Genomic DNA, 17,775 nt, shown 5'->3' on the forward strand with positions numbered 1-17,775 from the left:
GATCCTGCTGACCCTCCACCACTGCTATTGTTGAAGAGGGGAAAACAGACACATCAAATGCGTGCCCTAAGTAACAACTTGCGTCTAGCTATTTTCATCACCATCCTCTTGGAAGCAGCCTTCATACAATGACAGTTAGCCATGTTAGGTTCACTTACTGGCTTGTCCTTGATAGTAGGGCTGGAAACACACAGATAAAGCTTTCCATCTTCTTCAATGCAGGCATCAATCAGTGCTTGAACAGAGGTCTCCTCTTGGAAAAGAAGGAATGCGTAACCTGAACAGCACAGAGGGAAAAAGGCTTGAGTATCGTTAAGATATTCTTAAGCATGACCAAAAACCAAAGGACTCCATATGTATGTTTCCATGTGCACACAGGAGTTTCCCTTGCACTGCTATCCAACAATTCATTGTTTCAGGTGGGTGTTCAGGAGAATGGGGACCTGCAAAGTTTTCATACCAGCATTGAAGCTACCCGATGAGATCCCAGGCCATGTTTTAAAACTTCTGGGTAGTGAACAACTGAAGAGAGTAGGCTCTCAAGCAACACATACTCTGCCTTTTCTGAGTTTTCTTTTTAGGGTGGGTAGACTGCCCCACCTCAGAAACATAGAGAGGGAATTCACAAGGTAATCTCACATTTTTACTTCCTCTGTTTACATATGGGCTGTAGAAAAGTAGTACATACTGTACTATAATAGAGCAGATACCAACAACACTGAAGCTACCTTCTATAATGCTTATTTCAAAGGCTGTGTTGACTCATTCATTCTCTTCCATCTAATAATGTTCAGTAAATGGATGAAAGACTTCAATGGGACTCCCTTGTAAACTGACACTACAGAGAACTTCTATATGCTGCAGAAGTGGCTGGATGTCACCCTGAGTGGACTATGGCGCCTTTGGGAATAGCTATTTCCAGGGCCTGATACAGTTGTACCTTGGTTGTTGAATGCCTTGGTACTTGGACATTTTGGCTCCTGAACGCCACAAACCCAGAAGTGAGTGTTCTGAATGTTTTTGGGAAACTGAATGTCCGATGGGGCTTACACAGTTTCCAAATGAGTGCAGGAAGCTCCTGCAGTCAATCAGAAGCTGCACCTTGGTTTTCAAACAGTTCCGAGAGTCGAACGGACTCGCAGGACAGATTAAGTTTGACATCCAAGGTACCACTGTATGTTTTAAGAATATAGTCCATAGCTACTGAGCAGCTGTAGAGATGGATACCTGAGCTCCCCATCAGGAGGGTTTGAAGCTTGCACACTATTTCGCGACATTTTAGTTTACCTAGCAAAGGTCCTAATATTGGTTTTGGATTTTTTTTCTTATGAGTGAATATACTTACCTTTACTTTTTGGGTGTACTACAAATAAGTTTGGTTTTGTTTGAGTAGGTGCATGTCTTCTGTTGAATTGTCATGTGGTATATTAAAAGTAAGGAAAGTAATTTAATTTAGTATGACGTAAGACCGTCACTTTATTCTGGTAAGGAATGAAATACACCTTGCTCCCCTGCTCCCATAGCAGCATGCAGTGTTACCTCTCATACAGAGAAATGATATACAGGCTTTGAGGGCTAGTTCACAAATTGGAAACAGTGTCTGTATGTAAATTTGTGGAGAAACTATATGATGAACTGGGCTACATATTGAGACTAACTGCAGTCATCAGCAGCCACTTTCACAAGTGTGTTGACACTTTTCTCTAGCTTCTATAAATATAGTAATGGATGCTGCACTTTGTTATGTGTACTGCCCAAGTCACCACACATTCATGTACAGATAAAGAATAGAGGGAAGCATGGCTCACATGTGTGAATGAGTTTCAAGTCTCTTCAAAAACTGCCTTATATGGAGTGAAGAACTCAGAAAAGCAATACCTTTTGGTGGAAAGTAGGATTTACTTTCTGCTTTGTGAGGCCAGTCAACAACCAAAGGTCCAAATCGTCTGAAGCTAGCAGTAATTTCATCTAAAAAAATTAATGCAAATTATTGAGTAAATGTATTGGCCTGCATTTCCTTTCTTAACATTTTCCACAGCTACTTGTGAACCATTTAATTAAGTCTAACGTAATGTAGGGGACGTGGGAGGCACTGTGGTCTAAACCACAGAGCCCAGGGCTTGCTGATCAGAAGGTCAGCAGTTCGAATCCCCGCAATGGAGTAAGCTCAGTTCCAGCTCCTGCCCACCTAGCAGTTCGAAAGCACGGTGCAAGTAGATAACTAGGTACCACACCGGTGGGAAGGTAAACGGTGTTTCCGTGTGCTGCTCTGGTTCACCAGAAGTGGCTTTGTCATGCTGAACAACATCAAACCTAGCATTATGTAAAATACAATTGATAAAGCCCAGGAGGGCGAAACAAGGCATTATTCCGGAAATCCTTGTCAAGATTCTGTGGAACTGTAGTAAGCTTCCATTTGGATTTTATGAACATACAAAGACATATGTGGAACAGAAACTAGCAGATATTTGGACTCTATGAATGAACTGATGTATTGGGACTTCTGTTTACATTGTTGTACTTTATGTGTTGATTATGTGCAACAGAAGTATTTGATACTGTGATAAAAATACAGAAGAGAATTGTTTATGTGAATGCACAGCCGGTTACATTTTGTGTATTTGTTGGGCTTAGTTATGCTGGCCACATGACCTGGAAGCTGTCTGTGGACAAACACCGGCTCCCTCAGCCTATAGAGCAAGATGAGCCCCTAACCCCAGAGTTGTTTGCGACTGGACCTAATGGTCAGGGGTCCTTTACCTTTAACATAATGTAATTTTAAATGGCTCACATTGAAAGTAGTTCTGTGTGAGCTCTCTTACATGGAACCATTTGGGTTTACTAAACATTCCCGTTGAACAATCTTTGAACACTGCATTTTAAATGATTGCTTGCAAATGCCCAGATGGTTTTCCACACATGGAAGCCCACCAACCTTTCACGAGTAAAAGCATCTACTTGCCTTTGTAAAAGAGAGATGGGTAACTGAAGGTAGAGGTGGCTCACAGTAGACCACACTGGCAGGAGCGTGAGACAATGCTCCTGGAGCGCAGGAGTACTGTATGGAGTTTGTGACAGTTACGCTTCCCCCAGGAAAGCCCACTTCTGTTTACCATTAAATTGGAACAAATATCAATTCGTTTTTCTGTGGATCGATGCATGTTCTGATTCACTGGTAAAGAATGGGTTTTCTCAGGGAAAGTGGCGGGACAAATGAAAAACCATGTCTACCAAGCATGGGACAAGCAGAAAACTTATTGTGCTTCCTAGGAATGGGACAAGCGGAAGTGAAGAGGAGCCCATAGTCCGGACTTTGCAAAGGAAGAGGATTTGAGGGGGTTGATTGTAAAGGTTAAAGAAGGAATTGGCAGGGAGGATAGACCCCATTTTAGGGCGGGTCTGGGACCAACTTGAAACGAGGCGCCCGTTTTCAAAGCTTTTTTGGCCTCACTTATTTAAAATATGAAACTATAATTAAACTAGCTCTTCAGAGCCTTGAAAACCAAACTCTTATAGACATACCTTTATTGATATACCTTTCAAAAACATGGAAAGACAATACAAAAGCAGCAATGCTTTATTTGTACCAACTGGATTCCTGCTCTTGGAAGGGGCAAGCTTGCGGGACTTGGCATCTTTCCGCAGGGCCTGCAAGACAGAGCTGTTCCACCAGGCCTTTGGTCGGGGCACAGCCTGACTCCCTCCCTCGGCAATCTTCGCGGAGCTCTGGCCCAATGGTTGCCAGTGGCTTGATTTGAATTAATTTTATAATGAATGATTTTAGAGTGTTGTGTTGTGTTGAACTTTTGTACTGTTTTATTGTTGTTAGCCGCCCTGAGCCCGGCTTCGGCTGGGGAGGGCGGGATATAAATAAAATTTATTTATTATTATTATTATTATTCTAGAGGCAAGAGACTAAGGGTGGTTTATTCCTTTGGGAGTGTGGACCACGTGCTATAAAGTTTACTTTGAAGTTAATCTTATTGATTTCAGTAAAGCTTACTTCCAGGTAAGTGCATATTGGATCGCAGTATCAATTCCACATCTATTTGGTTTTTCCAAGACCACCCCGCCCCCAATCGAGCAACTCACCTTCATCAATATCTGGAGGAAGACCACCAACAAACACCTTCCGAGAGAAACGTTCTATCCGTTCTCCATTCTGATGAGCAGAATAGCATGTAGGTGAATTCAACACGCCTACTTGGTCACTATGACCATCATCCAGTAAGCCATCATCTATTGGAAAGAGGGAAGAACGTCCTGGGGGGGGGGGGGGGAGAAAGAGAGAACAGAATTCACTGTTATTTATGGATTCTTTATTCAAACCTCTAATGGTCAGACTAGATGTCATTGAAAGCTTCACGCTGGAGATCAGTAGCTTTGGGACCATGATACGGGAGGAAAAAGTTAAAAACACACCTGCTACACGGCATAGTCCCAATTATGACACGCACACCTCCCTGTGTTTAAAAATAGATATGGGTTTTTTGCATGGGGGTTACGTTCTGCCTTGCCCCCTTTTCTGGCCACTTCCAGGTTGTGGAATGAACACATGCGCAGTCACAGACTTGGATAAGTGTAAAACGGTCATTGCCTGTATGTGAAATATGTATTCACAAATTTTATGTATCATGCACTTGGACCCTTAGTAGCCTTGGGCATGCTACTATCTCTCACAATCAGCATTCAAACCTGCAAGTTGAAGACAATAATAGACATCCCTATAAAGCTGCCATAAGGATTACTAAGATCACATAAGTGAAGTGTTTTAATGCACTATACAAATGCCAATTCTGCAATGCGAAAGAAAGAAAGAAAGATTAAAGGAATTATGTTTTCAAATACCAAAAAAATCATTTTTGCCAATTTTAAAATATTTAAGGAAAGCAAATTTCAAAAGTAAAGAAAAGATTAATGTGTTGCTTTAATAAAACTATATTGTTTTGAATAAATATAATTAGAACTGTTACAATATCGGTGCTTCAGAGTTCGGGCTGTGATCCATTGTGGGATTACCATTTTAGCCAATGTGGAACTTGCATGCTCAAACAAATACAGAATCCATTTACAAAAGCCACGCTTACAATATAGCATTCATAGCAGTCCTGTCTTTCCCTGGTTTGTTCTCCATTAATCCCTTTGCAATACTATCCAGGCCTAGCTGCTGTTATACTGAAGCAAAACATTAACTAGAATAAAAAGGACAGTTTGTTTAAGAGATTTCTTTTAGTGGGCATTGCTCTCCAGTTACAATAGAACAGATTTGGGTAGTAAGAGCTTGGCTGGGTACATAAAGGCTCATTCTGTTGTTGAACCGATGCTTGTAGGGCCCTAACTAGCTTTGAATCTGCAATAATATTTTACCAGGGTAGGAGAAAAAGGAATTGCAGCTACTTTTTATAGAAGATTACTTGATATCCAGATGGGACCTTTAGTAGGATTACATACACCCACACCCACTTACGTGCATTCCACTCGAGGGCAACCACATTTACACACGTCATTGTTAAATAAACGATTCAGGGATTTCTGCAGCAGCAAAATGTTATTTATAAATTGTTTAATAAAATTATTTTTTAAAAAAAGTAAGAAATGAATAAGTATTGGTGCTTCAGACAGCAGAGAATTAATTTTAATATGAAAACATCCTAAAAACTAGCAAGTAAACAGTCCAATATGTTCCATTTGCCAGCAATTGTCAAACTGCACATAAAACCAGAGGGATGTCATACATATTGCTAAATCTCCTATGTTCCAATGAAACTGGGCATAGATGGCTAGCTGACTGGTTCAGAGGAAACTACAGAAGATAATGGTATTTCAGAGTAGATTTTTCTCAGTTTATTGGGAAAGCTTTTGTGGCTGAAACAAATTTTAATTCAGCTATGGTATGAAAGCACCTGATTGGCACTGAGGCTCAGCAACCAGACAGGAGTTTGCTTGGAAACAAAAACACAAAACAGCAACCAAACAAATGAGACAGTGCTCACCAGGTGCTGAAAAAAATATTATTCATTGGGTGGTGTCCAACAAACTCATTCCATCTGCGCAAGGATTTCGGATACCACACAATATTTACAAAAGCATTCCTATGCTCCGTTATTATGGCTAACACATTCTGAATATGACATCTCGTCACCAGAGGCAGTAGATACTTCTTGTATCCGGAATGAGAAGTTTCTTTGTCTTTTCAGAGAGCACTCCCAAAATACAAAGGAACGTCTCATTCAGAAGAAAAGCACTGCCTCTGATGAGAAGATGTCATACTCAAAATGTGTTTGCCATAACAGAACTTAGGAATGCTTTTCTAAATAAAGTACTCATTTTTTTAGTACCTGCCAAGGTATGCCTTTTCATTTTGTTTGGTATTGTTGCCCTTCTTTTTTCCTACAGATTGCCTATGAACTCATTATGCTCAGAATGCCTCCTTTAAGAAAATAAACATATACAAGGTGGTGGTTGTTTTCAAAAAAGAGGGAAGGGGAAATATTGTATGTAAATGAAATTTATCCAGCCTCGTTTCTGAGTATTTAAATAGCAAAGTGGCTCACTGTGACTTATTTGTGAAGGAATTTCACAGAGTGAAACAATCAGATGCCCTTTAATATGGGCTCCACATTGTTTTCAGTGCAAAAAGAGCTGCTTCCATGAGAGCGTTAGTTACTTCTGCTTGGATAGGTTTCCATTAGTGAGGCCAAGGATGCTGACAGGGTGCTTGGAGGGGTATGACTTACGCTTGTGCACTCAACCTTTGTACATCTTGGCTGGACAGGGTAAAGAGGATGATTGGCTGGGTCCGGGAGACAATGAATGCTTCACTGAGAAATGAACCAAATTTTGGTTACCTTGATGGCAACAGTTATGAGGCACTCCTGTAGAAGCTGTTTTTGGCCACTGATGATTTTGGTAACAATTGACTGTTCACTGATAACATTTTCCCCAGGGAGTCTCTCTAGCAGTTAGTAACAATTTAGCTCCAGAAATCCTAGATGAAGCTGATTAGGTAAAGGTAAAGGTACCCCTGCCCGTACGGGCCAGTCTTGACAGACTCTAGGGTTGTGCGCCCATCTCACTCAAGAGGCCGAGGGCCCGCGCTGTCCGGAGACACTTCCGGGTCACGTGGCCAGCGTGACAAGCTGCATCTGGCGAGCCAGCGCAGCACACGGAAACGGCGTTTACCTTCCCGCCGGTAAGCGGTCCCTATTTATCTACTTGCACCCGGGGGTGCTTTCGAACTGCTAGGTTGGAAGGCGCTGGGACCGAGCAACGGGAGCGCACCCCGCCGCAGGGATTCGAACCGCCGACCTTTCGATCAGCAAGCCCTAGGCGCTGAGGCTTTTACCCACAGTGCCACCCGCGTCCCTGAAGCTGATTATCTAAACCAATTTCAGTATGACTTTCAACCTTGTATGGAACACTTGGGCCACCCTTATGAACGATCTACGCAGGAAGAGATCCCTGTCTATTTTTTTAAAAAAAATATTTCAAGTAAAGAAGCAGGTGGTGGTAGACAGTTGGCCTGCCCTATGATGCTTATGTTAAGAGTTTCCCAGGCTATTTAACATAAAATCACCAAATGAGGTCATTTGGAGATTTGGAATAAAGCATAGTAAGTATTATACAGAAGACACCTGCATTTATCCTTCAAATCCAATCCAAGTGGGGTTGTGAATATTTGGAACAGGTATTTGGAGTTAGTAATGGTCTAATAAACTGAGACTCAAACTAGATAAAACTAAGATATAACAAAAGTAATGTTTGTTGGTGTGAATTGACCAGAAAATAAAATGGGTGGTCTGCCTTGGATGGGGTTCTACTCCCTATTAAATAATCTGGTCCACAATTTGTGTGATGCCTTAAAATCGGGCATTGCAGATTATATGTAGATGTTTTAGATGGGATGAAGTGTTTTGGCTGCTAGGATATGCAGTTACAATCTTTATTAAAGACATGTGCCTAGCTAGAGTCACTCATGCCTTGGCAACATCCACGCTGGAGTACTGTAGTTAACTATTATTTGGGGGCCACAAATAATTCAGAATGCAGTTGCTAGGTTGTTTGCTAGGACATCTAGAAATGAGTATACTTCACCTGTAAATGAAGATCTTTCATAGCTACCAGTTCATGTCCAGGGACAACTGGTTTTGACCTATAAAGTTCCATAAGGCCATGGACCATGATATCTATTCCCTTATGGCTGCTAAACTATCTGCTGAAGACCCGTTTCTTCATTCCCCCACCATAGGAGTGAGCTGAGCAACTTCTTGGTATTTTCTTGTTGTTTTGAAGACCACACTCCCCGATACCTATTCACCAAACTTGATGGTTAGGCACCAGGAAAAAACAGTTACTTAATTTGCTGCTGGAGATGTCTCATTTGTCATTATTTTACTGTTATTTATATCGTATCTATTATTATCATATGAAATTGTGAGCAACCTGGAAGGCTGAAAGTCAGACCAAAAATATTTTAAACAAAACAAACAAAAGACTTAGGATGCAATTTAATGATTGTGGAGTCATGTTATCATGAGGTTCCTTGCAAGACTATGCAGGCCACTACCGTAAAAGAGGTAGTGGAAAGATGCACTTTTGCCCTAGAGGAAAGAAATATTTGAAAAAAGGAACGGAAGAATTATAACCAAACCAAAAGAATCTGAATAAAACTATGGTGAACTGATACGAATGCCAACTCCACAAAGCAGGAGAAAAGAACATTTAACATGCTGTTAGCCTCTTAACCCAAAAAGCTCATGTTGTCATAGCAACAACACCCACATAATTAAGAAAACACCACAAAGTGAAGTGCAAAGGGCAGAATGAGAGTCAAAAGTTCTCTCTTTTGCATACATAACATCTTTCATCAATACATATTAACAAAGAAACATCCTCCACTGGAAACAGGGTGATATCCAATGCTGTCTGTGCACAAGCAGGACAGACGTCCATTTACGTGGTGAGGGTTCCTCCTCCTCCACTCCTTTCTGCAGCCCCCACCCCCACCAATGTGTCCCTAAAATCTGCCCCAGAGGGTTGGGGCAACCTTCAGAGCAACATTTTAAGGGAACACAGGAGGGAGAAGACAAAGTGTAAGTTTGCTTCCGGGATGTTGGATATTGCTGAGACAGCTGTGTATGTGTGTGTGCGCGCGCAAGCACACATGTTCACCAGCCAATATGCACAAAGCTTCCCAAATGATAGAGGTTGGCACCCACTCACTCACCTCCAAGTATTTGGAACAAATTAGCCAGCTACAAAATGGCACCCTGGTAAGGAAGTGGATGAGCTATAAGGATTATTGGTACCTTTGCGTATTTCACTTTTAGCTGTGATTTGCAAAGTGTGGGCCAAGCAATTGCTATCAGAAATAATATAGTATCAGAGATTTAAGACACGAGTTTCATCTGGATTCTGTGCAGAGTGGTAGGTGTGGTGACATGGATACCACTGAATTTCTTGGTCCTTTCAGTAAGTTATGTGGAATTAATGAGGATGTGTTGGTTCTATCCAACATAGTGAGCCACTGAAAAATATGTAACCATGGATACATATGCATTTTATGTATCTTGGAGAATATCAAATTTAGCTAGCCAGGTGAGAGCACCTGAAACTGCAGATTATGATTTTCAGCCACCTAAATATGGGAGTTTACATTCTGGAATGCTACATATCCTCCAAAACAAGAAGGCAATAATGCCCAATTTGCTTCGTGGTGACCAGGGGCACTTTCCCCCATCTCCCACTGGAACACCAACTATGAACTTATATAGAGGTAACATACCTTTGCCACAGCTATACATGCACTAGTGACTTCCAGGTTAGGCTACTATGATACTCTATATAAGGGGTTGCCTTTGAAGACTGTTCAAAAACGTCAACAGGTACAAAATGTGGCTGTCTTGACTACTCATTGGGCCCAGGTGGATGGAACAATTTCACCGAAATTGTGCCAGCTGAACTGGTTACCAGTGCGTCACCACTGGTGATGACCTTTGAAGCCCTAAACAGCTTGAAAGTAAGTTACTTTAAGGGCTACCTTGCACTTGATCTGCCTATCTGTTCATTAAGATCTACTTCAGAGGCCCTTTTCAGACATCTACCTATTAAAAAAAATTAGGCACATGGAAACAGGCTTTTTCAGCAGCTAATTATGGAACTTGATTCAAAGCAAGATATCGCTACTTTTAAATGAGCCTTGAAGACTCATTTTTGGTGATCTTTGAGGGCTAATCTAGGATCTGTAAATTGGATGTTCATTTTGCTGACTGAGCTAAATTATTTTTAATTTATTGTATAGTTTGTATATTTTTGGATGTAACTGTGTATTTTTAAATGATTTTATTGTTTGATTCTCTGGGTATATTTATGCACACTTGCAAACGAGATTGGGAGGCAGTGGTGCCTAAAAAGTGGGCTAAAAACCTATGAAATATATAAAAACATAAATCTGAAGGTCCATTCAGCATCTAACAGGGACTAATCTAATTAAGTCTGTACACTTCCTTCTGTAAACCTTCTTGGGGCAGTTAAAATATGAAGGTATCATGCCTTTAACATCACACCAAACTTTTCTCTTTTCCCTCCCATGTTATATTGTTAGACTTTAGCCTGATGGAGATGTTTGAGAAGTCAATCACTTTCTCAGTATTTTATGATGGTTCACTTGGTCCTAATAACTGTATTGCCCCATTGTGGATTTTGGGTCATGGTGACAAGAATCTCTTTGCTGTGGTGTTTCCCCATATTTCTCTTAATTTAAACCAATATATTATTTACCAATGCCCATTGCCATTAGATAGTGGAAATCACTTATGTGTCTCAAGCAATGAGTCCCACAGAACACATTTTATTTTAGTGCTATATTTACAGAAAAGTACATATAGCATTGCTTGAGATAACTATGGCTTTCCAGTGTTGCAAAACTGGTCAAAATTTCAGATATAGACCTTCTCAGCATCAGCAATTACATTCTCTTTTGCTGTAGTCCATGGTCCACTTTGAGAAGGCTATTCTTTTCTTATCATGACTCCAAAATACATTCGTTTCAATACTTCAGTTTAGAGTTTATCTTGTCTCACTGTTTCAAGGCAGGCCAAGCAAGGACACATCAAAAGCAGGTGGTAAAACAGCAGTAGCCTCCCCATTATGCATTACAGTAATCTAACCTTAATATTATGTAGCCTGGACAATTCAAACCCAGTTACTAGGTCCAAATATACAGTTTCATGAGGGACTTGCTCCAATCCCGATGGTTGGAAATCTGATTAACCAAATGTAATCAAAATCCATCCATGATCATCTGTGATCCACTCATGATCATCCTCTCTCTCTAGACAGGTGGTCTTAGCCTTTCCTTTACATGGCACCAAATTATTTTCCTTCATGACCCAGGCACTTGGCCGTGAAATTAATATTTACCCTATTAATAAGTCATTTAATCTGAGTATATCTGAGAATCATGGTTTGAGATCTGAACCACTAGATGTGGAGCTATGCTTCTAAGAGCTGTTTTAGTCTATATAAAACTGTATATTGCATCTGAAACTTGCTGATGGAATGAAACAACTTTTTTAGGAGGGGAAGGTGTGTTTTTTAAGAAGCCTATTCAGGAAGTATTTACTGTAAACAAGAATGTGAATAAGGAGGGAGGGAAATCAAGCATCAACATTTCGATAATACTAAAATCAGTATCTAAAGCAGATAAAGATTTTGCTGAAGTGTGGTCATGCAAAATGAAAGGAACAATCTATTATTAAAAATCAATTGTTAGTTTACCACCAACTTCAACGAGAAGTAAATGGCACCTTCAGAATCACTGATTTGGAGTAATTATCAGAATAACAGCCAATCTAACCCCAATCAGCATTAGATTTATTATAGGAAACAGAAGGGAATTACCTCGTCTTCGCCCATAACTCCTTGCTGCATGTAAACAAAGGACAAATGGTAAAACATTTTGAAATACAAATATAATGTAAGTGATTTGTGTGTATACCAAATTTAGTCTGCAGTGTTTGTTTATGATGTGCATTTTTACTTTCATTTGATAATGAGCACCAGAGACACTTCCTATGCATGTATGAAAATGGTTTGGATAATTTTATTTAAATTTTAATATTTTAATGCCTTATAAATTCTGTTTGTGTTAGTTGTAACAAATATCACACACTGCGTGTAAATATTTTAAAACTGTGTTTCCCATTTTCAGCTTTCAGGATGGAGTATAAACAAGATGAACAGAGCTTTACTCTTAACAGAGAGCACTTTGATTCTTTTCAGTGTAGAAATATGCAAATGAATCTGAGAAATGTCCTGACTCTTGGGACATTTTGTACTTCTTTTGCAGTGGTAATACAAATATACTATAAGCTATGACCTTCATTTGCCATGAAAACAGCTGGAAGAAAATTAACTCAAAGGCTTTTGTCTCAAACAAAAGACTCCTTTTGATCTTAGATTAGTCTTGCAGATAAGTAAAAAAAAACCCTCTTTCCCTGGCAACTCAAGTGTGACAGAATCACTGCTGACTTTTTTGCAGTTTAAAGGCTCAGAGTGTTTCACATATAGCTGTAATAGAAGTCCTGATCTCTCTCTGGGCCCTCTACTCTGGCCACAAATAGCCACATGACATTATTGTGCCAGACTCTGTTCTCTCCAAAAAGTGTCATGCATTTGTATGGAAACCTTGGAATGCCACTGCCTGTCTGTGTCAGTAATAGAGCCAGGTCGTCAGACTGCGGATAAGGGAGCTTCTTATGGACTAAAAGTCATTCTAGCCCTAACTCCTACTTCCAGCTTTCCAGCTATTGTAGCACGGAAGAACTAGCATATGCTGTGCATGCACTTACTTTAACACACACACACACACACACGCGCGCACACAGCTTTTTCACCTCATATGGGTCTTCCAGAGAATAAAAATATACAATATACAAAATTTAAAACATTCATTAAAATATTAGAGAATTAAACATAAGAGCAGCATTCACAGTGCAAACAGCTGACTGTATGGGAGTGACTCATGTGGTTCAATTCAGGCATCAAGCAATGGCTTGAGGTAGTCATATTTTAGACCCTAAGCCACAGTATGAGCCCAACAGGTAAACCATGGTTTACAGCTACTTGTTCGCTTTCATTTCTTAGTATTTACATGACATCCTCAAACAAAGTTCAATGGATTCTTACTACATTGACTTCACTCCTGTCAGCTATCACCCCCTGCGCAAAAAGTCTCCCTCTCCAATATCATCAACCATACATGTATGCCGTATCATCCAAGTACAGTACAAGCGTATTTACCTAACAACTGTAGAAAAACAAAACAATTAGCTAAAATAATTGTTTGAATTACAGATAGAACGAAACTTATATTTCCATTGGATCTTGCAATAAAATAAAATAAATAAATAAATAATAATAATAATAATAATAATAATAATAATAATAATTTACTTACTTATTTATTTATTTATTTATACCTGCCCATCTGGCTGGGTTTCCCCAGCCACTCTGGGTGGCTTCCAACAAAATATTAAAATACAATGCTGCGTCATACATTAAAAGCTTCCTTAAACAAGAATGGTACAATAATGTACCAGGGTTTTATATACGTATGTATACATGCACATAAAAGTCTTCAGAATAGAGAAATCCTCCTCTGGCAGACTGGAAATGTCTCTAGTATTCAATCATTAAGATTACAGGCATTTTACAAATTAAAATACCCACAATATACAGTGTCTAGCAGTGGCATCCTCCCAGGGCAGCAGCAGTGTAATTGTTGATACAAGGGGAGAGTGGGGCAAGGTCAGGGCAGCTCTGTTTTCACTGTGGAGCTGCTACCACCACCACCGAGCTTCCTTAACGTTGCTGCTGCCACCACCTTACCCCAACCTGATGAGCTTAGCGCCACCATCAATATACTACTGCCTCCCCTCCCCAGCCACAACTGTCATTTACTCACAAAGCCTAAGTACAGCTGTATTATCAAGTATGACCACATGCAGCAGGTTGTGGAAAGCACTCAAATGAGCCTAATTGCAAAATAAGAAGGAAAATAACTTATAATTTGTTGTGGTAGCACTAGAAGGCTGTGGTGGTGGATTCTGACAAATGGTACTTCAGACTCCATGATGAAGCCGCCTATTACCATGACAGCACTTTGACATGACTAATGCAATCTGCTACAGAGAAGACTGCTGTGGTGCCCTTAAAGCAGTAGAGACAAATGATGAATGCTAACGAATTTCACCTTGACTGACACAGAGGAATAAACAGTCCATATGGCTTCTAAAAACTGCTCGACCAAGCCAGCTGCATATTTATTGACAGTTGCACAGGATGCAGGGCATCTGCAAAAGCATCATCCAGTATCTCACCATGGAGTAAAGAAAACAACTATCAGCCTTTTGGTACCTTAAACTCTTACATATTTGGCTGCAACTCTACATCAATAGAAGACATAACTCATGTACTCCTTGCGTGCCCTTTCTATGACGATCTCAGAAACAATTACATCCACCCGTTGCTAAGATCGCAGAGGGGTAGGTCATCTCTTGCAAATACCTGTTTTTTGCTGTCTGATGTTGAGAGAGCAATATCCTTTAGAACATCTAGATTTCTTGTTAAGGCTTTACATATTTCGTGTAACAAAACTTGAGGCGGGAATGGGAAATGATTTATCCACTAGGGGTCAGGGAGTAGAAATGTTTATTAGTAGCAGTATTCCTGTTGTTATTATCTTATGTGTGTAATGGCTGCTTGCTAAACACAATAAACCAAATTGACTGACTTAGGTGGAATCTACACACATATTAAAAAAACAAAACATTCTGAAAATTCTTTCTTTAAAAAAAAGCATTTTAAAAAATACATCAATTTTTTCATAAGGCTCACCATCGCCATGTAGTGTCACATTGTATATTGCACTAAAACACACTTAAAACATTTTGTTTGCAGCTCTATAGCCGAGTCCTTAAACTCTTACTGTATTAAGGCATAAGCTTTCATGACCTAAGTCATCTTGATGTGCAGCAGGAAAGGAACAGCTGTTTACACAACAGCACCAGGGTGGCGTCAAGACACTGTAAGCCTTGGACTGCTGCTTGGTTTACTGGAGACCTCTCCTGGCAATGAAACAGAACAGGAGACAACTGGAGCGCTTTAGGTTGGGGAGGGCATAAAGGTAAAGGTAAAGGTACCCCTGCCCGTACGGGCCAGTCTTGACAGACTCTAGGGTTGTGCGCCCATCTCACTCAAAGAGGCCGAGGGCCAGCGCTGTCCAAAGACACTTCCGGGTCACGTGGCCAGCGTGACATCACTGCTCTGGCGAGCCAGAGCCGCACACGGAAACGCCGTTTACCTTCCCGCTAGTAAGCGGTCCCTATTTATCTACTTGCACCTGAGAGTGCTTTCGAACTGCTAGGTTGGCAGGCGCTGGGACCGAACAACGGGAGCGCACCCCGCCGCGGGGATTTGAACCGCCGACCTCTTGATCGGCAAGCCCTAGGCACTGAGGCTTTAACCCACAGCGCCACCCACGTCCCATGGGAGGGCATAAGAGTACATAATTGGGCCTGCTGTGCAGCAGCAAGGGCAGCCTTCTTTGCTGCCTCCATCATGCCCTCAAGTATCTGTCCAGCAGAACATTTATGAGTAATATCCCTATGAACTCAGTTTTAGAGACATTGGAAGCCCACTGTGCCTTTTTTGAGTCACTTTGAGGATAAAATTGCAGACTTGAATGCTGCTGCTGATTCAGTGCCTGTTGATATGTCTAATGAACCTTCTTGTGGGATCAGTTTTAGTTGTTGACACCTGCCACCCGCAGCTGTGCAGCAAATCTTATGCTCTTTTGACCCTTGCCCTTCTAGGTCATGTACTAACCATGGCAAAATGATTGGGTGGATTCAGAGCATGACAGAGTGGTCCACATTGTCTTGGTAGAGATGATGGTGGAAGCTCTCCTTAAAAAATAACTACCTTCTCTGGTCATTAAATAGCTCACCTGGTTAGAGCATGGTGCTAATAATGCCAAGGTTGCAAGTCTGATCCTCATATGGAACAGCTACATATTTCTGCATTGCAAGAAGTTGGATTAGATGATCCTCAAGGTCCCTTCCAACTTTACAATTCTATGAATACACCTTTTCTAAGCAAGGTAATCAAGAGGATAGTGGTAGTTCAGCCTTCACCACTTGGCATGCCTGACCCTGATAATCTCGCAATTAGTCTATTGTAATGTACTACATGTGGGGCTATCCTTACACTTTTTTGGGAAGCTGCAGCTAGAGCAAAATACAGCTGATAGGGTGCTCAGTAGGACAACAGTTCTGAAAGATATGCCCTGGCTGAATATTAGCCACCAAGTTAGGTGCAAGGTCTGTTTGCTAGCATTTAAAGCCCCAAACAACTTGAAAACTGGGTACCTAGCTGACCACCTTCCCCAGTAAATCCAAGCTTTAAAGTCCTCTGAGGAGATTCTGCTGGGCATTCCACAAACAGTGGATTGTCACTTGGTAACAAAATGGGAGCAGGTCTTTGATAGTAACACTTTTCTAATATTCGTTTAGCCAAGCTTTCCTGAACTCCAAATCCTAACTATTCTTTTCAGTTTTACTTACGATACAAAAAAATATGTTTTTACTGAATTGTTAGAAAGTCTAATTTGAATGTTATTGTTGTATTGTTACATTAATGTTGGGTTTTTTTCTGAATGACTTAAACAGTTTAGATCCTTATTTATATTAAGCAGTATATACATTCTGTAACTAAATCTCAGCTGCACAAGCAATAAGGCCAACTCAGGTCTACTGAATGGCTTGGTTGTCTCACAAAGTGTTTGTGGGGCCATAAGATGTCATGCTTTCCTTCAAAGTTTGGGAAGAAAAGGCCAGGGAGAACGCACCAGCGGCTCACTTGCTCAGCAAAGGAGGAAGACAAGAGCTGTTTAACCCTATCGCCTCCATTGTGTATTTATCTGTCAAGAACTATATGAAAAGATGTTTCCATATTCTATCCAGAACAGAAAGCTGCAGGTATCTGCTTGCAATGTAGCAGAAAGGAGTTTTCTGTTCTATATTTAGAAGTGCAAGCATTTCACATTTTACAAATGCAAGAATAAAGTCAGCAATATTCGCACACACACAAAAATCTTAGCCCTGCATCTGAAATTATTGTCAGGGGTTTTATAACTACCAGAACATTCATAATGTAGAGCAAACACGTATTACCAAGCGGTAAATTGAGAGAAGCTCATCTATTTCTCACTTGTGTGCTAAAGTACATATTTAGGGAAGGAGGTTGTAAATATGAAATAGTGCTATTTCAAAGAGGTCATTAAAAATTTGCTCCTGTCTTTGAAGTATTCTCTTTGGGGTGTGGCAGGGAATCTACCTTTTAAAAAATATGGTGGTATTATTGCTCTTAAGCTTCTAATGTCCTGTTTTACATTGCTGTTAAGTCTGTGAAGTCATCTATTTTGTATAATTACACACCTTAAAATCTAGATTACTCATGAATACATCACCAAGCTAAGTCATCATAGAAAACTAACTAATATGTCTAAAGTTTCTCATTTTTAAAAAAACACCTTTTAAGTTTGCACTCTGTAGTGATCTTGTGATTATGGGGATAGAATCTTTTATTATTATGGGTCAAAGAAGCACATTGCACTGAGATTTTCTATTCTACTTCATTACAATTTCTAGTCAGTGTATTCTACAAATAACTAGCAAGTTTTCGTAGTATGCAAACATTGATTTATTGTTCTTA

The 17,775-nt window shown here is 40.3% G+C and overlaps 1 protein-coding gene across 4 annotated transcripts in view; it reads right to left on the minus strand.

Annotated features, from left to right (window-relative positions):
- The window catches only part of CPEB2 (cytoplasmic polyadenylation element binding protein 2), a 64,141-nt gene that overhangs the window by 12,208 nt on the left and 34,158 nt on the right, over positions 1–17,775 (minus strand). For 2 of the 4 annotated variants that reach the window (XM_083399008.1, XM_083399009.1), the window contains exons 5-8: positions 11,902–11,925; positions 4,093–4,263; positions 1,879–1,968; positions 159–277 (exon numbers count right to left, since the gene is read on the minus strand). In XM_083399008.1, coding sequence (XP_083255134.1) covers positions 159–277; positions 1,879–1,968; positions 4,093–4,263; positions 11,902–11,925 — 404 coding nt within the window. The remainder of the gene's footprint in view (positions 1–158; positions 278–1,878; positions 1,969–4,092; positions 4,264–11,901; positions 11,926–17,775) is intronic. The other 2 variants (XM_083399010.1, XM_083399011.1) reach the window with 1 other exon arrangement.

Source organism: Podarcis tiliguerta (assembly GCF_965153285.1).
Source record: "Podarcis tiliguerta genome assembly, chromosome: 9".
NCBI lineage: Eukaryota > Metazoa > Chordata > Lepidosauria > Squamata > Lacertidae > Podarcis > Podarcis tiliguerta.